Source organism: Orycteropus afer, unplaced genomic scaffold (assembly GCF_000298275.1).
Source record: "Orycteropus afer afer isolate SDZICR_OR568_19922 unplaced genomic scaffold, OryAfe1.0 scaffold00254, whole genome shotgun sequence".
Classification (NCBI taxonomy): Eukaryota; Metazoa; Chordata; class Mammalia; order Tubulidentata; family Orycteropodidae; genus Orycteropus; species Orycteropus afer.
The window spans coordinates 2,871,887-2,894,291 of NW_006921841.1; the positions used below are offsets into that span (position 1 = coordinate 2,871,887).

At 39.2% G+C, this 22,405-nt stretch overlaps 1 protein-coding gene across 1 annotated transcript in view; it reads right to left on the reverse strand.

The window, feature by feature from the left end:
- The window catches only part of TM7SF3 (transmembrane 7 superfamily member 3), a 101,326-nt gene that overhangs the window by 9,878 nt on the left and 69,043 nt on the right, over nucleotides 1-22,405 (reverse strand). The window contains exons 6-9 of the mRNA XM_007949799.1: nucleotides 14,304-14,481; nucleotides 11,339-11,425; nucleotides 9,820-9,900; nucleotides 8,842-8,994 (exon numbers count right to left, since the gene is read on the reverse strand). Coding sequence (XP_007947990.1) covers nucleotides 8,842-8,994; nucleotides 9,820-9,900; nucleotides 11,339-11,425; nucleotides 14,304-14,481 — 499 coding nt within the window. The remainder of the gene's footprint in view (nucleotides 1-8,841; nucleotides 8,995-9,819; nucleotides 9,901-11,338; nucleotides 11,426-14,303; nucleotides 14,482-22,405) is intronic.

Below are 22,405 nucleotides of genomic sequence, written 5' to 3' on the forward strand. Positions count from 1 at the left end.
GGGGTTGAACCACCAGCCTTCTGGTTAGCGTCAAATGCCTTAGGCACTATGCCACCAGAGCTCCTACAAAATGTGACACATACATTAAATGAAATACTACTCAGCCAGTAGGAGAAATGAAGTCTTGATAAATGCTACGTATGGATTACATTATTATTACATTATGCTGAGTGAAGTAAGTCAATCACAAAAGGACAAATACTGTACAACCTCACTTACATAAAAAGGTAAGTAGCTCTGGTAGTGCAGTAATTAAGGCATTCGGCTGCTAACCAAAAGGTCAGTGATTCAAATCCCCCAGCTGCTCTGCAGGAGAAAGGTGAGGTAGTCTGCTTCTGTAAAGATACACAACCTTGGAAATCCCATGGGGCAGTGCTACTCTGTATTAAACCAAACCAAACTCACTGCCATGGAGACGATTTCAACTTACAGTGACCCCTCCTTGGGTTTCCGAGACAGTATCTCTACAGAAGAAGATTGCCCAATCGTCCATCCGAAGAGCGGCTGGTGGGTTTGAGCCGCCAGCCTTCTGGTTAGCAGTCAAGTGCCTTAGGCACTATGCCACCAGCGCGCTCTACTCCGTTGTATAGGGTCATTATGAATTGGAATGGCAGTGAGCTTGGTTTTTGGTTTGGTATATAAAAAGACAAAAAAAAAAAGGCAAATACATAGAGACCAAACTTTATTAGTGATTATCAGAAGCAAGAGGGAGGAAAAGAGGATTATGGTGATGGAAAAATCACATTGATTAATAGGGTTGCACTTACAGCTGATTACTGTAATCGCTGTAAGTAAGTTGTACCATGGCAAAAAGTTGAATTGGCAGAAGTTGTATCATAGATATATTGACAACAACAACAAAAAAGAGTAGCTGCTGAGACTGCTTGTGTATAACCAAACACCTCATGGGATTTGGTTCCTTGGTTTGGAGATTTATGGTCATGGTTTTATGGGACACCCTACTTAACTGGCCTAACAATGTGTTTAGCACATTTACATCCTAGTTTGTTGCCGAGTACCTAAGGTCTTAAAAGCCATCAAAGGTACAAAAATTGGTCTCTCTTCACCTGGAAATAAAGAGGAAAGAGGCCGGAATATGGGATGCGTGGCTAACTGCTTCCATGAAAAACTGCCTGCTCTGCCATGAGACCAGAAGAACTAGATGGTGCCCAACTATCATTACTGAACATTTTGATCAAAGATTCTATAGAAGAATCCTGACCAAGAGGGGGGAAATGCAGAACAGAATTTCTTACTCTAATGGATTCCGTAGCAGACTAGATGAACCCCTGAAACTACTACCCTGAGAAAATCTTTAAACCACAAGCCAAAAATATCCCTTGAAGTCTTAAAATCGAATAGTAGTTTAGCTTAACTAGTAATGAATGGCTGCCTTAAGCACTGTGCTCTTTTAAGATCTATCTATGTGGAATAAAATTGACAACAGCAACTTGAAAGATTAGATAGGAACCTTAGGGGCAGTGAGTTTATGTTAATGTGAGTACTAACTCAGAAAAGAAGGGTGAGAATAGTTGCACAATTTAAAGAATATAATCATATAATCAATGTCATTAAATTGTACATGTAGAAACTGTTGAATTGGTGTATTTTTTGCTGTGTATATTCCCAAGAAGATAAATAAAATTTAAAGGAAAAAAAAATTCACCTAGTTTATAATCAGTAAGTCCCCGAAGGATGGAGTAAAAGAGCTCTGGTGACACAGTGTCTAAGGCATTTGACTGCTAACCAGAAAGCTGGTGCTTCAAACCTACCAGCCACTCCATGGAACGAAGACTGGGCAATCTACTTCTGCAAAGATTTATTGCCTTGGTCTTCAGTAAGATGGAGGAACAGGCAGACAAGCAACACAGACCCTCTTCAACAAAGAAAAGAAAAACCAATTGATAGAGATACAGAAGATAATCCTGGAGCCCTGAGCTTTGAAAGGAACTATACAGAAATGGATTAGGCACCATTCAAATGGAAAAACTGACCAAAAACAATGAGTACAGAGATGGTCAGAGCTGCAGACTGTCAGTGACTCTTGACAGGACCAACAGCCTGAATATTTCCAAGTGGTCTTGGGACCTCAGAATTGACCTAAAGATCAACGCTGGTCACCAAAGGCTGCAGCAACAACTGTGCTGGTGGCCTATGACTAAGGAGGGAAACAACCTAAGCTGTTGACTTTCTGCTGTCCAAAGGGTGCAGCCATTTTAATATTTACACGTGGCAGCACTTTGGATATTTAAAGTGACTGAGGGTGCAGCCATTTTGAATGTTTATAAGCAGCAGCCATTTTGGATATTTAAAGTGACTGAGGGTGCAGCCATTTTGAATCTTTGCAAGTGGCAACCATTTTGGATTTTAAAGTGACAGCATTCTCATTTGGATTCCAGGGACCTAAGAATAGGCTATGTTTGCCAAGGTCAGCAGGGTCCTAGGAGAGGCTGACAACAGGAGACAGGTGGTGAGTACATAAGTGCTGTCAACTAGTAAATAGAGGAGCACAGTACCCTGCTTGCATAGATTACATACAAACAAAACAAAGAAAACGAAAATCGTGGGCAAGTCACTCCAACATACAATCACCAATTAAATATTAACACAAAAATGTCACAATGCCTCAGAGACAACAGAGCATCACAGTCCACACAAAGAAGCAAGATAAAGCAGGAGAACAAGGGACGAGGATGCAGACCCAAAACACATCCCTGAGGGAGAGGAAGCATTGGAACTCCCTGATAAGGAATCAAAAGAATTGTTTTTAGGTATCTTCAAAGGATTGAGACAGAGACCAAGGACACACAGACAAAACACTACAAGAATTTTGGAAGAAAATACAAGAAAATGACAAAATAAATGAAAAATTAGAAATGATTCTATATTTACAGATAGAAATCCAGAAGATTAATACTAAACTGTCAGAAACAGATAACACATTGAAAGGGCAAAGGAGTAGAACTGATGCAATGGAAGACAGAACTGACAAGGTTGAAGACAATACCTGAATACTTTTTTGGAAAGGGATCACTCAGGAAAAAGATCAAAACAAAATGAAGAAAGCCTAAGGTTCATGTGGGATACCATCAAAAGGAATAACCTACATGTGATCATGATTTCAGAACAGGAAGAGACAAATAAAACCACAGAGAAAATTGTCAAAGATTTGCTGGAAGAGAATTTTCCTGGTATGATGAAAGATGAGACTATATCCATTCAAAAGTCCAACAAACCCCAAACAGGATAGACCCCAAAAGAAAATCATCAAGACAAACCATCATCAAGCTCACCAAAACCAAAGACAAAGAAAGAATCATGAGAGCAGCACAGGAAAAACGAAAAGTTACCTACAAGGGGCAACCAATAAGACTAAGCTCGAATTTCTCAGCAGAAACCATGCAGGCGAGAAGACAATAGGATGGTATATATAAAACCCTGAAAGAGAAAAATCTCCAACCAAGAATTATGTACCTAGCAAAATTGTCCCTCAAATGTGATGGTGAAATTAGGAGATTTCTAGATAAGCAGAAATTAAAGGGAATTTGTTAAAACCAGACCAACCTTACAAGAGATGCTAAAGGGAGCCCTTTGGACAGAGAAGCAACAACAACCAACAACTGACCGTTAACACACATGATGATATAACCCAGAAACCCGTCTAACTATGGAACTATCCAAAGTAAATAAGCCTACAAGATTGTAAACAGAGAACCAGAGACATCATTTGACAAAGGAGGACAACTACATACCAAAAAAGAGGGAAAAAATTGTGTTGTTATAGAACTTCTAGATGGTAGGGAAGTCAGGACAACTACAAGATAGAACAAACTGTTCTAAACTTGGGAAGAAAACTGTATATCACAGGGTAACCTCAAAGAAAAATGATAAACCTTCACATAAAAAGAGAGGACCAGCATAAATATTCAGCAAATACTAAAACAACAGCAAAGAAGGAAGTAATAACGTGATTCACAAACAAAATGAGTTCAGCATAGAAAATTATATGGCACAAAAGAAATTGACACCACGAAAAAGCACATAACAAAAATGACAGCAACAAATTCATTTTTGCCGATAATTACGTATCTGGCAAGGGACTTATCTCTAAGATTTATAGCAGAAGAGTGAATGACCAAACTATGGTACATACACATAATGGAATGCTATGCAGCACTAAAGAATAATGTAGAGTCTGCAAAACACCACACAATGTGGATGAACTTGGAGGATGTTGTTGTTGTTGTTTTGTGCTGTCGTGTCAGACCCGACTCATAGCAACCCCTCCTTGGATTTCCGACGCAGTATCACTACAGAAGTAGATTGCCCTATCTTCCTTCCGAGGACTGGCTGGTGGGTTTGAACCGCCAGCCTTCTGGTTAGCAGTCAAGTGACTTAGGCACTATGCTACCACAGCTCCTTGGAGGACATTATGCTGAGTGAAACAGATCGATCACAGAAGGACAAATATAGTATTACTTCGTTGTTGTGGAGGGTCATGGAAAGGTGTCTATATGGAGGGAAACTTTCATTGTTGGTTGCCAGAGGTGGGAGTCAAGGGAAGGGAACACTACAAAAAAAAAAAAATGCATTGACCCATGTCACTTTAGTTTTGTGTATTTCACTGTACGTAAATTATATTTCAATAAAATGCATTTAAAAAAAAAAAAAAGATTTATTGCCTTGGAAACCCAATGGGGTGGCTATGAGTTGGAATGGACTTGACGGCAGTGCATTTGGTTTTTTTCTTTTTTTGGTGGCTGGAGTGCAGCTGTACTCTGATATACATGGAGCTACCATGAGTCAGAATCAACTCCATGGCAATTACTTTTGTTTTCCTATTAGAGTAGTTCAAGTTGTTTCATTCTCTAGATTTATGATCCTGGGCCTTCAGTTCCTGGTCCATAAAAAGAATATTGAACTGCATCAACTATAAGCTCTAAATTATCCCTTCTAGCTCTAATTTCCATGATTTTGTACTGCCAAGTGAAAATACAAATAATTGGCATTTAGAAATAAGCTATGAACTCACATGCAATATAGTAAGCAACATCCACCTGATACACGTTTTCTATTGAAGTGTTCCCTGCCAAGCTACTGCACACTGGCAAATGCAATTTCCCCAAGCATCAGGAAAGACAGGAGCTAACCATTTATCTACTAAACCGTTCTCCTGCTGCTGAACTTCAAATAGAGCACACCTCAGGGTGATCCAGGATGAACACACCAGAATACCTGTTCACAAATTAAGTTTAAAAAGCAAGACTACAAGCCTAATGTTTAATACTGACACTGGCCACATTTAGTCTGTTTATCCAATGGCCCTTGTCTCATATCCCGGGCCAGTAGGAGATCCACAGTCACACCAGAGGATCTGACCTCGGGGCCCACATGGTTCATTCTCTGAAAGCAAACTGCAAAGTGCTGCCATTAGATGGATCATGAGCCATATGTTGTTTTTGTTGTTGCGTGCCATCCAGTCAGCCTGACTCATAGTGACCCCCTCCTTGGGTTTCCGAAGAGGTATCACTACAGAAGCAGATTGCCCAACCTTCCATCCGAGGAGTGGCTGGTAGGTTTGAACTGCCAGCCTTCTGGTTAGCAGTCAAGTACCTTAGGCACTACGCTACCAGAGCTCCTGTGGGCCATGTACTCTAGTTTAATTATACTAATCTTCATAAAATACCTGTAACAAAAAAAATGTTTCAAGGAAACTAGGAGCTAAAAATAGTAGTTATAATGCAAGCGTATGAAGAACTGACCCTTTTAGAGTATAAGCACTTTGCTATCCACATTGTAAGGTAAAAACAGTATTAATCTCTATGGTACATACACACAATGGAATACTATGCAACCTTAAAGAATAACATAGAATCTGCAAAACACCACATAATGTGGATGAACTTAGAGGACATTATGCTGAGTGAAATAAGTCAATCACAGAAGGACAAATACTGTATTAGTCTGTTATTGTAAAAAGTCAAGGAAAGGTTTGAATATGGAAGGAATTTTCTTTGCTGGTTACCCGGCGTGGGAGGGGAGGGGAGAGAACACTGTTAGGTAGAGACAAGTATTGATTTGAGTGAAGAGAAGAGCAATGTACCAAATATGAGTGATCAACATGGTGGTAACTGAGGAAGACGAAGACAGAGAGAAGTCCATGGGAGGTATAGACAACAAAAATGAACCCTTTGCACATACAGTACTGCATAGTCAGTGAAGGCAAACATAGATATATGGGTGGACAGATGGGTGGATAGGCTGAACTATTAGGTATGTCTATGCAGGGGGGAGTGTACCCAAGACCATGTATAGGGTTGGCAGACAATGTTTCTACAAGTGTATTGCTATGTTCTATAAGAATTCCTAGGTGTATAGTAGTGCTGACAAGGGACAAGGTTGTGGTCACTTCTTGACCACAGCCAGCTACCCAGAGGGAGCGAGCAGTTGGACCTGTGGGCTCAGGACCATGGTCACAGGAGACATCAAGCTTAACTGGCATAACATACTACACAAAACACTGTTCCACCTCTTACTTTGGTGAGTAGCAACTGGGATCTTAAAAACTTGCAAATAGCCATCTAGATGCAACAATGGGTCTCTCCTCGTCCAGAGCAAAGAAGAACGAAGAAAACCAAAGATTCATCAAAACAATTAGTCCAACCGACTGGTACACCATGCAATCCTCAGCCTACATGACTATGAGACCAGAAGAACTGGCTACCACTGTCAACCATTTGGAGGGGGATCTATATAAGAGATCCTGTAGAGTGGAGAACAATGTGGAACAAAACTCAAAATCATCTGGAAAAAAAAGAGAGACCAGGTTTGCTGGTACTATAGAGCCTGATGGAACCACTGAGACTATTGCCCCTAGCTGCCCTTCAAGTCTGGAATTTAACCTACACCTGTGGCTTCCATCAAAGAAAAGACAGGCCAATGAGGTGAACGTTTACACTAGGTAGAAACACTCCTTGAATAGAACAATTATGGGAGAATAGAAGGGCTGTGTATGCACAGGAAGACAGCTCAGGGGGCAGGAGTGCATGGAGAGAAGGACACAGGGAAGAGGTAACTATGGGGAGGAAGTAGGAGAGGAGCTGTTGCATTGTGGTAAATTGTAGTCAATGTCATGAGACAAAGTATGTAAATGGCTGCATGCAAAGTGAATTTGCTCTGTAAACTTTCACCCAAATCACAATTTTAAAAAAATGTAGTAATCTAATCACATCTGAGAAGTCAGTCAGTTTTCAAATTTTAAGCCTTGAAAATACAGATTTGCACCCACTATCAGTGAGGAGACCTTCACCCCAACTGTATTTGACCTATGACATAGCTCATGGGGAAACATATAGATAAAGGGTACAAGCTAAAATTTTTACCTATAGAAATAGTTCATTTAAAAAGTTTAGTGACAACTGCTCTAGGCTATTTTTGTAAACAGGAAAATTAAGAGGCCTTTCTACTATCTCATTTACTCCTCATTCCTACTCTATGAGATAGTTATTACCTATATTTTACAGATGATGAAACAGCTTCCATGATGTGTGCAAGGTTTTAAGTTATTAAAAGTACTACTGACAGAGCCAAAGTGCAAACAAAGGTTTTTTTTTTTTCTGACTTCATAGCCTATGCTCATTCTACTAATCAAAAGTACATTAAGCACTTAAAATTCTTATCTATCACATTCTATCCTCCAAACATTAAAAACAAGGGAGAGTTCACTATGTACTTTGATTCGCTAGAAATTTAGAGTAGGGCCCTGTCTTAGGCTAAGTTCTCTACAGAAGCAAAACCAGTAAAGCTTCTATTATATGTATATATACATACACATATATACATATACATGTGTGTGTATATATATAGAGAGAGAGAGAGAGGAAAAAAAAAAAAAAAATTATCTCAGGAAAATGGCTCACAGTCCTAGAGGCAGCCAAGTCCCAAGTTCCTGGGTCAAACATCAAGCTGGAGGCTTTTCCCAAATCACAGAGCTGCAGGGACTGATGAACCCAAGATCAGCAGGCAGCACAAAAGGATCCAGATCCAACAGAAAGTTTTTTAATTTTCCCAGGACATCCATACATACGCTGGAAGCAGGCCATACCCCTAAGGAAACTCCCTTTCAACTGACTGGCTGCTCAAAGCATATCCCATCATGGTGGTTACTACCTTACATTACACCTCATCATGGGAACGGCCACGCAACTGCCTAAGCCACTCAGAATCATGGTGCAGCCAAGTTGCCATATAACCTTAACTATCACAGGCCCCAAATCTATTTTCAACAAAAATCTCTCATGAGTCTGTAAGTTAGCAAAATCTCAACAGTACTACTCTACATCAGACTGTCTTCTCTTTAATATTCTAACATAAAATCTAAGTGTGTATCAGCCTAATAGAGCACTTCAGAATGTAGATATTCCTCTTTTCACATTTTTAAAATGTAAGTTATTGTACAACAGCAAAGAAAAAGTTAACTTACAAATTAACTATGTTTAAAAAGAAAAAAATTTAATGCCTTTAAAAAAAATTCCCACAACCATTCTTGTTACTAAATACCCTGTTGTTACTATTAAGTTGCTGTCAGGTTCCAGCTCATGGATACCTCCCCTGTATCAGAGTAGAACTGCTTCACAGAGTTTTCAAAGCTGTGACCTTTCAGAAGCAGATCATCAGGCCTTTCATCCAAGGTATTCTGGGTGAGCTTGAACCACCACCCTTCAGTTAGCAACAAGCACATTAACTGTTTGCTCCACCCATCAACTCCATTTCAATCTAGAGAGTGAAATTAAAGTCTTTCAAGGGATGAATTAAACACATAATTAGTTATGGAGCTCCTACCCAGTGGGGTGAAAAACATCACAGAGGAGATGAGGAACCCCAGCACTAGTCCAACACACAGCATACAAAGCATGAGGATTCCAAATCGCCACCATGTAGCCACCAAGAAAATGCCACCAATGCTTCCAGTTACGGCGGTTAGAATCAGACGAACTGTACAAAGGAAAAAGAACAGTTTGATCACCACCCCATACTTAGACACACAATACCACTGCCAGAGCCAGCCCAGCCTTTCTGATGGTCAGGCAGCAAGTGCTCTGGATTGGTTTCATGACACAGCATGGAGAGGCCTTCTTCAGGGAGAGGCCTGGTCTGAGACATCAATACTAACCAGGGAGCTAAGCCTCACAGGACTGGTGACAAGCCTGGCATGGCACAACCTGGAAGTTGGAGCTAAGGAAGAAGAGGTGACCTGTATTTTGTTAAAAGTGTTAGGAGAAAGGAGGGTGTTTGTTTTAAGGTAAAGAAAATCTTAACATTCTGATCGTTTTCATATCATCAATACAGCACATGGCTTACAATCAATAAAGACTTTTCATATTTCTTAAGCACTAAGGAATTTATCAGGAGCTCTGGTAGCATAGTGTCTAAGGCACTTGACTGCTAACCAGAAGGCTGGATGTTCAAACTCACCAGCCACTCCTCGGAAAGAAGGTTGGGTAATCTACTTCCATAATGATACTGCCTTGGAAACCCAAGGAGGGGTCGCTATGAGTCGGACCCGACTCCATGGCGTATAACGACAACAAGGAATTTATAATGCAGATTAAAACAAAGGAAGATGAGGCCTGAATGAGTAGTTTAGTAAAGATGTTCAGAGGGTAGGTGGCCCTTTATTTCATACACATAATGGGATACTGCACACAACACTGTTCAAACTGTAGATGCACACACTGTTCAAACTGCAGAAGGAGAGGTGGTATGTGAACAGCATCTTCCTATTTGAACACCCAACTAAACTATACAGTTTTCACTTACCATCATACTTAATAGCTGTCAGTCTTGTAATCAGTATATAAAAGAAGAATCCCATGAAGATAAAACCTATGAAGAATAATTCTAGTACCAAGCCATCAGGAAAAAAAATGGAAAAATAAGTTATGGTTAGGTACTCTTTTTATAATGCAATCTAAATATCTAATCTACAAATACACATTTAGACTCCCTGAAATTACACATCAGGGTATTCAGAGCAGAAAAATTATTATCTAAGAGACAGGAGAATTTTAGACATCATTAGGGTAATAATAATTAATCTTATTATTAAATTGATATGATATTAAATATTAACTACATGGTATACTTTAAAAAATCTAGGTCAAGTTCAATTAAGTTGTTAATTGTTAATTTCACAGCTCATTTTACCACATTTACGTGTACTATTTAAAACAAGAATAGCACTTTTGTCACTAACGTCTGATGTAGCAGAATTTCAAATTAAACAGGCAAAAATAAACTTTGCGAGTTAAAAAATACACAACATTATACTACAAAGCAAGATGTCAGCAACCTTAGTAGTTAAATTCTGTTATCATGCTACACTTTGAGTCATTAAATAGTCTTCACAGCACCTTCTACCCAGTTAATCAAGAAAGTGTATAGTAATGGAGGGAAGACCAAAACAGCTGCCGTTGAGTCAGCGCCAACGCATGCTGATCCCATGTGTATCAGAATACAACTGTACTCTATAGGGTGTTTAATGGCTGACTTTTTGGAAGCAGATCACCAGGCCTTTCTTCCAAAGCATCTCTGGGTAGACCTGAACCACCAACCTTTTGATTAGCAGCCCAGTTCATTAACTGTCTGTACCACCCAGGGACTCCTAATGGAGGGAAAGGAGTTGCTACTTCAAATAATTTATTAAAGGAAGTTTAAAGAGTTTTATTAGAATAGGATTGCATTCATGCTTTCTTTGATGCTCAGTTACACAGCTTATTGACTAAATGAAGTTATTTTGTTTCGTTTTTAGTAACTGGAAACATCAATTACATAAAAAGCAACCCAAAGAATTCAGCCCAATTCAAGGAGCATAATTTATATTGCACTGTGCTGCTCAATGATGTGGACTTTGGAATTCCAGTTTGGTGTCTGAACCAGCCATTTCAATCTCATTGTATACTGCAGCTCTGGGGCCTGTTGTATACGAAACCAAGTCAATCACCAAATCAATACTTACTTCTACAGAGCCATCCTGATTTCTAATCTAGGCTATCTTTCATCTGCTAGCAATTGAAGAAGTCTGCTGCACAAACTGAATTTTATTCCCCTCTTAAGAAGAAGAGGTTGCATTCCATTGTTGAGAGAAGGCATAAAAAATAAAAATGCAGAGCAACTCAGCAAAATCTTTACAAGAAAAACTCAGCCACAAACCTATGAAGATACAAAGATAAGTAATTGCTTCCTCTTCTTACAGGTCATAAATCTCCCAGAAGTGTTTAACAAAAAAAAAAAAATAGAGGCCACAAGACATAAACAGCAACTACATCAGATGTAATACCTGTTTTCCAGAATCTGTGTCCAAAGAAACAAATGAAGAGACCAAGCAGGGCAAAAAGAGTGAAGAATACTTTGGTAGATACTCTTCCTAAAAAAATGAAAATTTAGTAAATAACATATATAATTCGATACACTGTATTTAAGAGGTAAAAGCTTCATTTAAAAAAAAAAAAAAGCTGACAATGATTTATTCCATACATATATGTAATAAAACTACTTTTAAAATATCCTTGCCACTACTATTGCAGTGCCTAAAGTACCCAACTGCTAACCAGAAGGCTGGCGGTTCAAACCCATCAGCCACTCCTCGTAAGGAAGACTGGGTTAACTACTTCTGTAGTGATACCGCTTTGGAAACCCCAAGGAGGAGTCACTTGAGTCGGATCCAACTTGACAGCAGTGAGTCTGGTTTTTTGGTTTTACTAATGAATGTGTATTCATTGTATCTAAGCAATAAATATCAATGGCTGCTGCTATAACAAAAGAGAAACCCAACAATATATGCTTCCTGACACACAGAAAAAAACACTACCTATAATAAATTCTTGCAGAAAGGAGGAGGAAAAGAGGAAGGAAGGAGGCAGGCAGAAAGAGAAGCTGCCTACGACAAGTAATTCTGTTACTTCAGAAACTGCCAGAAAAATTCAAGGGGCGGTGGGATAGGAAGACTATGTATTAAAAGAGATTTATGAGACATACCACCTAAATCCAATGTACAGCCCTTATGTGAAACCTGATTTAAACCAAATACTGTTTAAAACAATTGAGATCATAGATGATTTCTGCTACTTGGAAATTTGATGCTATTATGGAATTATTTTTAATATTTAATAAATGTGTTAATGGTACTGTGGTTATGTTGGGGGGGAACAGAGCTTTATCTTTAAGATACATATACCAAAATATTGGTGAGGATTTGTGAGTCAAATGATGCAGTAATAGAGGAGGATGAGAAGTCAGAGAAGAAGGTGGGAGTATAGCTGAAGCAAGATAATGGCCATGAGTCAAAAATGCTAAGGCTGGGTGATGGGTATACGCGAGTTTACTGAAGTTCTCCATAATAAAAGGTTTAAACTCAAGCATGTATTGAAATAACATAAAATGTATTACACCCTAAATCACACATGTACAAATTATTTATATATTACAACTTTATCAATTCCAGTCTTACCAATTATATGTATTGTTTTCGGGAAAAGCATGTTATAACTAATAATAAAGCACAACAATAACATGATTCATGATGTCAACAAATCCCTAATTCCATGACCATTAATAGGGACCAACTTAAAATATAAATAACATTAACCAAAAACAAAACCAAACCCACTGCTGTTGAGTTAATTCCAACTCAGAGCAGGCCTACAGAACAGAGCAGAACTGCACTACAGGGTTTCCAAGGCTGTAATATTTACAGAAGCAGACTGCCACATCTTTCTGCCATAGAGCAGGTGGCGGATTTGAATCACCAACTGTTCAGTTGGCAGCCTAGCACTTAATCACTGCAGAACCAGAGCTCCTCATAAATAATATCACTGTTCAAAAAACAAAGCTTATTTAAGAGGAGAACCTGCTCACTAATATGCCACACCCGTAACTCCTTAGGGACAGCACAAGATAATTCCTAAAAAGAAAAATACTTAATACAATCTCACATGAAAAATGTTAACCTGTTTCAAATAAAAATAAGTCAAAATGCTTAAGAGAGTTCACATGGAGATACCATGAAGACACAGATTTAAGTAACACAGAAGACCAGAATTTGTAGGGCACCTATATATCACTCTTCTGAGAATTAAGAGCCCAAAAGAAAGAAGATGGAACAAAAGATTGAAACTCCATACATTACTTATTTCAGACCTGTGGTGGATTATCATTCTACAACTCAATCTAGTTCCATAACTTGGAAACCCAAAGGGGGTCACTATGAGTCAGAATCAACTCGATGCAATGAGTTTTTAATTTTATTTTTTTTAATGTGACTTGGGTGAAAGTTTACACAGTAAAATCACTTTCCATACAGCAGTTCACGTATACTTTGTCTCATAACATTGACTACAGGTTACCACAATGCAACAGCTCTCCTCCCACTTCCTCTCCATAGTTACCTCTTCCCTGTGTCCTTCCCTCCATGCACTCCTGCCCCCGAGCCATGTCCCTGTACATACACAACCCTTCTATTCTCCCATGATTGTTCTCTCCAAGGAGTGTATCTGCCTAGTGTAAATGTTCACCTCATATGCCTGACTTTTGTTTGGCCAGAAGCCACAGGTGGGGGGGGGGGGGTTCAATTCCAGACCTGAAGGGCAGCTAGGGGCCATAATCTCAGGGGTTCTATCAGGCTCTATCAGACCAGCAAACCTGGTCCCTTCTCCCCCCCAAAATGATTTTGAGTTTTGTTCCACATTGTTCTCCCACTCTATGCAGGATCTCCTACATAGATCCCCCTCCAAATGGTTGACAGAACTAGGTAGGCACCACATAGTTCTTCTGGTCTCATAGTCATATAGGCTGAGGATGGCATTGTGTACCAATCGCTTGGACTAATTGTTTCCATGAATCTTTGGTTTTCTTCGTTCTTCTTTGCTCTGGACGAGGAGAGACCCATCGTTGCATCTTGATGGCTGCTTGCAAGCTTTTAAGATCCCAGTTGCTACTCGCCCAAGTAGGAGGTGGAACAATGTTTTGTGTAGTATGTTATTGCCAATTGAGCTTGATGTCCCCTGTGACTACGGTCCTGAGCCCACAGGTCCAACTACTCACTCCTTCTGGGTAGCTGGCTGTGGCCAAGAAGGGACTACAACTTTGTCCCTTGTCAGCTCTACTATACACCTGGGAATTCTTACAGAACATAGCAACACACTTGTAAAAACACTGGCGACAACAATGAGTTTTGAGTTTATTAGTTGATATAGAGCTACAAAGCAAAAGATCATTTTTTTCAAAGTTCAAATCCATATACTTACCTAGAGAAGCACAATTATCCTCCATTGCCTTAAAGCTGCAAGCATACGTGTGAACAGGAACATAAGCAGCAGATGTATTTAGAAGTGGGTCCCAAACAATGACATTATAAATTACACCTTGTACCCGGAGAGAGGAGAAGTAAATACTTGTCTTATCAATAGCTGTTAGGGTAACTACCTGAAGCCAAAAATAATGCATGATTAGTATTCAGTTTTTTTTTTTTTTTTTTTTTAAAGAAAAAGCTATTATATTTTAATCCTATATTATACTAAATTATAATTCTTGTTTAAAATACACACCAACCCATTAAGTTTTGTCAAAGGACCATCCCACAGTTGTGTGCTCTAATAATGACAAGTTATTACACAAAACGTTTCTAAAGTTTTGCACAGTCTTAAATATTAGTTATTATTAATATGGTAGTTGTAATATGCAAACACTAGTTAGAACAAAGCACTTTTTTTTGTTATCTGCTGAATTGTAAGCAACATAAGGACAGGAGCCATGTTTTACCTTACTCACTGTTCTTTCCTCAACACTTAGCACAGTACCTGGCACACAGTTAAGTTAGCTGTTCAATAAATGTTACCCATTACTACTAGCTATGGAACTGGCATAGACAAGGATTGAATAACCACTAATTTTTTCTAACAGGCTCTGAAATAAGAAAATATTATATATAATTGTGTTACACAGTAGTCCTTAACTTCTCATTAAAAGGTTGTTTTTTCAGATTTGTAATACATACAACAGAAGAAACAGATGCCCTGTGTTATAGTTGGGTTGTGTGTCAACTTGGCTGGACCACAATTCTGAGTGGTTTAAGCAGTTGTGATGTGTTTATTCCCATGATGAGATCAGATGTGTATGTTTTGAGCAGCCAATCCATCGAAAGGAGTTTCCCTGGGGGTGTGGCCTGCTTCCAATATATATATATATGGACATCCTGGGAAAAAGAGAGAACCTTCTGTGGATCTGGATCCTGTTATGCTGCCTACAACTGTCCGTGAGCAAACAGTCCACTATTCCGCCTGGTCATCTCGGATTTGTCATCTGCCATAGTCAGCAGCCAGTGTATCTACCCACCAGTCTTGAGCTCTTCAGCCCCTGCAGCTGTGTGAGTCGGAAAAGGCTTCAGTTTGACATTTGATGCAGGAACTTAGTACTTGCGTAAGCCATTTTCCTAAGATAAATTTCCTTCTTTATCTCCCTCTCTGCCTCTGTCTATCTGTCTCTCTCTAAGCTTTACTAGATTTGTTTCTCTAGAGAACCCAGCCTAACATACCCTGTATAACTATAATACACCAATATGTTCCTACTATTATAAATGAAAAAAGGTTAAGTATCAAAGTTTCAGGAATTATGAGCCTTTCAAAGACTTCCACGGTTCCAAAACATCCTGCTAAACCATTCTGAAGTAACTTTCTACTATCATGACATTTCATTTCTAAATACTTCTGTGTACATATCCCAAAAACAATGTTTCTTAAACTCAGTGTGCCCGTGACTTACTGCAGATCTTGTTAAAATGCAGATTTTGATTTGGTAGGTCAGATGTGATACCTGAGATTCTGCTTTTATAACAAGCTCCCAGGTAATGGCAATGCCACACACCCATCTACCACCTTTAGGTAGCAAGATACTAAATATAAGGATATTCTCTTATATAGCACACCACCTTGGCTTATGTAAGAAAATTTACAGTCATTTCTTATTACCTATGGAATTTGCAGGACCTCTGGTAACATAGTGCCTAAGGCACTTGACTGCTAACCAGAAGGCTGCCGGTTCAAACCCAGCAGCTACTCCTCGGAAGGAAGGTTGGACAATCTACTTCCACAGGGATACCACCTTGGAAACCCACGGAGGGGTCACTGTGAGTTAGGTCTGACTGGACAGCACATAACCAAAACAAAAACATGTCATTTGCAGTCCATATGCAAATTTTCCCAAATGTCTTTTATGGCTTTTAAGCAAGTTCTTAACCAAGAGCTAACCAAGTTTCATGCTCAGTATTTATTTCCAATCTCTGTTAACTAGAACAGACCTTCCCATCACCCTTTTCCACCCACCCACCAGCAACACAATGATTTTGAAGAGATTAAGTCAATTGTGTTATAGAATATTCCACATTTGAAATGTGTTATCAAATTGTGTTCAATGCATCTAACTTGTTCCTTTCTTGTCTATATTTCCTGTAACCAGAAAATCCAACAGACTGAATTCAGGTTAAACACTATAAAAGAATAGTCCATAGGTGATGGTGGTTATTTCATACTGCATTAAATCATGAGCACATAATGCCCATTAGCCCACGATCAGTTTATCAAACTCTGACCACTTGGATAAGTGAAGACCACCACATCACTTCATTCTAAAGGTAGTTTTCCCTTTTACTCTAAAGGTAATTAAAACTAATTGGGGGATGAACTTAAATACCCTGGAAATATTCAGTTCTCCAACTGTCTTCCACCTGATGATCAGTGTCTCAATTAACTATTTCATTGAGAGTTACAAACAGTGATTTTCTAATTCTATTATGCCATCTACACTTCTGTCCTCAACACTTAGCACAATATGACTGGTATTTTTCTGTTTAGTGCTTTCTCTCATCAACTAAGGATGAATTACAGTTTAAAGAAATAAAAGAATAAAGCAGAGTAAATTCCTTCCTTTTACTAAATTTCAGAGTATAGATATAGTGTAATAGTAGTCATTCTCTAATGGTAGCAACTGAGGAGTTTTTCCTTTTTTTTTTGTTTTTAGTATCAGCATTTTTATTCAAGGCTTACAATCATTCTTTGTGAAGCTTGAATGTCCTAAACTTGGTAATGCCCCTTAAAACAGGCTTCAGAGTCCTTCTGACATGGCTTCATCAGTCTTTGAGGATTTCCTTGCATTCTGGCACATTTAACTTGCTTTTTATACTAACCTAAAAAGGCCCTGGTATGAGATCTTATGTAATTCATGAGAATAAAATTGGTCTTGAGAATTTCTATCTAAACAGGCAACTAAGGGTCTCCATTCCTGGTTGGAGCCTAAATGGGGGGAAAAAAATTAAGTAGATTTTGAAAGTCCCTTTTAGAATTCTTGTACTTGACAGAATCATCCCTCCACCAAATGCATATCATTCTCCTAAGGATGAAATTCTTCCCATCCTGGGAAGAAACAGACTGGACTTGGTTCAGGGATAGAGAAAAGGGTTAAATTCCATTCTGTTTACTAAACCAAACTTTGCCAATTCCACAAAGCAGCTCCCACCAGAAGTAAAAGGAGGACTATTGTAAATATCCATGCCTGTGTTATTTGTGCTTATAAATGTTTGTATGCGTGCATAACATGCCTGTTAAGACATATCCAACAAGAAATAGTTTTCAGAACAAAGGTTGCAATATGCACATGGCATGACTACCAGACTGAGGTTATTGTTGACGTCATTACGGTGGTTTATTTGTTTTAATGGAAATTGCTAAAATTGAACCATTCTGTTCTTTCACTTCCTTAGCTGAGAAGTTAGTCTTATCAACAGCAGAAAGGAAATCTGCCTGTGTTTTTTTTTCACTGCCATCGAGTCAGCTCTGACTCATACTTACCCCATAGTTTCCAAAGCTGTGTATCACTATGGAAGTAGACTGCGCCCAGTCTTCCTTCCGAGGAGTGGCTGGTGGATTTGAACCGTCAGCCTTCTAGTTAGCAGTAAATATCTTAGGCACTACGCCACCAGAGCTCCCATTTGCCTGTGTGGGTGTAGCTTAATTTATGCAAAGCACTCATGAAATGTGTGTGAGGTCCATTTGTGAGTTCCATGGTATGTTTAAGTCAAACAGAAATCTTTATTTTGAAGTGTCAAGTATGAACTTGACTATCACTACCACCTATCACCAATTTATCTAGTGCTTTGTTGTTTAATGACCCTAGGTTTTTATTTGTAATTGGTTTCTTAAATTATAGCATATCTATGAAAGCAAAACCCACAAGAGACTTTAAGCTGTAGAAAACTGTGCTGCTCTTGCCCAGTTTCCTTTTCTGGATTACTTAAAGGACTATGAGGTCCAGAAGGCAATTTGGCTTTTTTGTTCTCAGTTCCTTCCAGCTGAACCACACCTGAGGCTACTGAGTGAGGGCTGACCAAACCAGGAGATATCACCCAGTAGCCCAATGTTGACTAAGGAAGTATGATACAATCTATCATGGCCATGGAGGAAGGCTGGTAAGAGCCCGAAACTGAGGGGTCAGAATGGCTTCCTGGTTGGCAAGAATATCTGTTCTCAAGAGGATAGCGCATCCCCTGGGAACACAGAAGCTCCATCCTAGACCTCCTCCTATGTGTCTCTTAGTTTGTATCCTTTTTGGTTGTAATAAATCTGCAGTTGCAAGTATGGGCTGCTCTGTGAGATTCTATGAGTTGTTTCAGCAAATGACTGAACCCAAAGGGGAGGTAGGAGCCAGCAAGTCACAAAATAAGGGTGTTGTGTGGGCTCCCTTTTAGCTAGCTTTCTAAAGGGGTAGTGGGAAATCAGCTCTGAATCTATTGCTAGCAGGGCAGAAGGTTGGGGTGTCATGTGGAATCCCCAACACTGCAGCTGGTATCTGCTTACTTCCTAGTCTAAAAGACAGTTAACATTTAACTCGTGAACTCTGACCCAGCTCCAGGTGGCTGGGACCAAAGACAGAGTGCCACGTGGGTGCCTGGCAACTTAGATGAAGGAGTGAAGATGAATGTAAGGACTGAGTCAATCTCCATATTTTAAGGATTGGATTCATACTGATCCTTACCACGCAGTTGACAACGAAGACTGGCTTTGCCCACTCTGTCCCTTGCTTACATCATATGCGTGCGCGCGCACACACACACACACACACACACATTGTGAAAAACACACTATTAGTTCAATACTTGAGAAAAACGCTGTGTTGGATTGGGTTCTCTAGAGAAACACCAAAAACCAGCAAAGTATATATATATATTTATAGAGAGAAAAAGAGAGAGAGAGAGAGAGATTTATCTTAGGTAAATGGCTCACAAGCGTGTAGAAGCCGACAAGTTCAAGCTGAAAAGTTCGTCTCTGGAGGGGGATGGGGCCCGGAGCCGCCTGGCTTTCGCAAGCACGGCAGAGGAGTTCAAGCCACAAAGTTCGTCTCTGGAGAAGATGAGGCCCGGAGCCGCCTGGTTCCCGTAAGCACAACAGAGCCGAGAGAATCAAGCTGGCACGCAGCACGCTGGTTGCTGTTCCCAACAAAGGATGAATCCGAAACCTCCAGGGCGAGCAGCGAGCCGCTCACTCAAGGAAGCATATAGTCCGGAATGCCGTTCTTCCAGCTTGTCCTTGGAATAGCATTGCAGGTAGGCCACACCCCTGGGGAAACTCCCCTTGGGCAGACCAGCCGCTCAGAACTCAGTCATCTGATCCCATCATGGGAACCACCGCTCACAGCTGGAGTCCAGCCAAGTTGACACATCTTCAACTATCACAAACGCCTTAATTGCACTCCTTCAAAGATACTCGGGCAACCTACTTCCGTATTGATAGTGCCTCGGAAACCAAAGGAGGGGTCGCTAGGAGTCAGATCCAGCTCGACAGCAGTGAGTTTGGGTTTTTTTTTTTTTTTTAAAGATACACAGCATTAAGACAGTCAGCCTTGAGCACTGTGCTCTTTTAAGATCTATACAAGATCAAACTGACAATACCAACTCTTAAAGATTAGATAGGAAACTTAGGGGGAAGTGAGTTTATGTTAATGGAGAAGGAACAACTCATAAAGAGAGAGTGACAATGGTTGTACAACTTGAAGAATGTTATCAATGTCACTGAATTGTACACGTATAAATGGTTAAACTGGTATATGTTCTGCTATGTATAGTCGTAACAACAAAATAAATAAATAATGAAAATGAAAAAAATAAATAAAAAGGCAACTAAAATAGAGTACACCAAAACTTATGTCACACAACAAAAGCAGTGCTCAGAGGAAAATATACAGCAATAAATGCATACATCAAAAACATATCAAGATCCAAAATCAGTAACTTAACCGGACAACTTGTCAAATAAAAAAGGAACAGCAAAAGAAGTCCAGTCACCAGAAGAAAGTAATAAAGATCAGAATAGAAGTAAATGAAATAGAAAATCAACAAAACTAGAAGTCGGTTCTTTGAGAGGATCAGTAAAATTGACAAACCACTGGCCAAACTGACAAAGGAAAAAATATAAGAACCAAAATAGGAAATGAAATAGGCAACACTGAAACAGAGCCAAGGAGATTATGAGGATTATTATAGACTATTATGAAAAACTGTACTCTAATAAATTTGAAAACCTAAATGGAAAAATTACTAGAAACACACTATCTGCCTAAAATAAAAGAAACAGAAACCTAAGTAGACCCATAACAAAAGAAATGGAAGATGTCATTTAAAAAAATAATAAAAACTCCCAATTTAAAAAAAAAACTCCCAGCCCCAATGGTTTCTGTGGAAAGTTCTAACAAATATTCAGAGAACAGTTGACACCAATTCTACTCAAACTATCCCAGAACATGGAAAAGGAAGGCATACTCCCTGATTCATTCTATGAAGCCAGCATATAACCCTGATACAAAGGCAGGCAGAGACAGCATGAAAAAGAAAATTATAGACCAATATCCCTCATGAACACAGATATAAAAATGCTCAACAAAATCTAGCCAACAAACTACAACAGCATATCAAATAAATAATACATCACAATCAGGTGGGATTCATACCAGGGATCCAAGGGTGGTTTAACCTTAGAAAATCAATCAATGTAATTCACCACATAAATAAAAGGAATCACATCATCATCTCAATCAATGCAGAAAAAGGCATTTGATAAAATCCAACACCTTTTCCTCATAAAAACTCTCAGTAAAATAGGAATACAGGAGAAATTTCTCAACAAAATTAAGCATATATATATAAAACCAACAGCCAACATTAGTCTCAATGCAGAGAGTCTGAAAGAGACAAAGATACCCATTATCACCATGCTTACTCAGTACTGTATTGGAAGTCCTAGCCAAAGCAATAAGGGGAAAAAAGGAAAATAAAGGGTATCCAAATTGGAAGGAAGAAGTAAAACTACGCCTATTCGCAGATGACATGATCCTTTACATAGAAACCAGAAATTCCACAAGAAAATTACTGGAACTAACAGAAGGGTTCATTAAAGTGGCAGGGTACAAGATCAACACAAAAAAATCTTTTGGGTTCCTCTACACTAACAAGGGGGAGCTCTGGTAGCATAGTGGCTAAGGCACTTAACTGCTAACCAGAAGGCTGGCGGTTCAAACCCACCAGCCACTCCTCGGAAGGAAGGTTGGGCATTCCTACTTCCGTAGTGATACTGCCTCGGAAACCCAAGTAGGGGTCGCTATGAGTCGGGGCCGACTCTATGGCAAACAACAACAACAACAACAACAACAACACTAACAAGGAGAACTCCAAAAAGAAATCAAGAAAACAGTATCATTTATAATAACCCCCAAAAGGATAAAATACCTAGGACTAAATCTCACCAGGGCATAAAAAGACTTACATAAAGAAAACTACAAAACACTACTTCAAGAAACTGAAAGAGAACTAATAAATGGACAAACATACCATGCTCATGGATTGGAAGACTGAACATTGAAAACATGTCAATACTACCCAAAGTGATCTACAGATATAATGCAATCTCAATCCAAATTCCAAAATCATTCTTCAACTAAATGGTAAAACTAATCTCCCACTTTATATGGAAAGAGTACTCAAACAGCTAAAGCATTACTGAAGAACAAAGTAGAAGGCCTAATACTTTTTGATTTCAGAACTTACTTTACAGCCATGGTAGTCAAAACACCTGGTACTGATACAACAGATACATAGAACAAAGGAACATAATTAAGAACCCAGAAGTAAATCCAACCAGCTATGGATGGACTTTCAATAAAAGGTCGCAGTCCATTCAATGGGGAAGAAATAAGTTTTTAAAAATGGTGCTGGAGGGGCAAGATGGCGGACTAGGCAGAAGGATTGCACAGACCCTCTTCAACAAAGAAAAAAACCAATTAATACAGACACAGAAGATAATCTTGGACC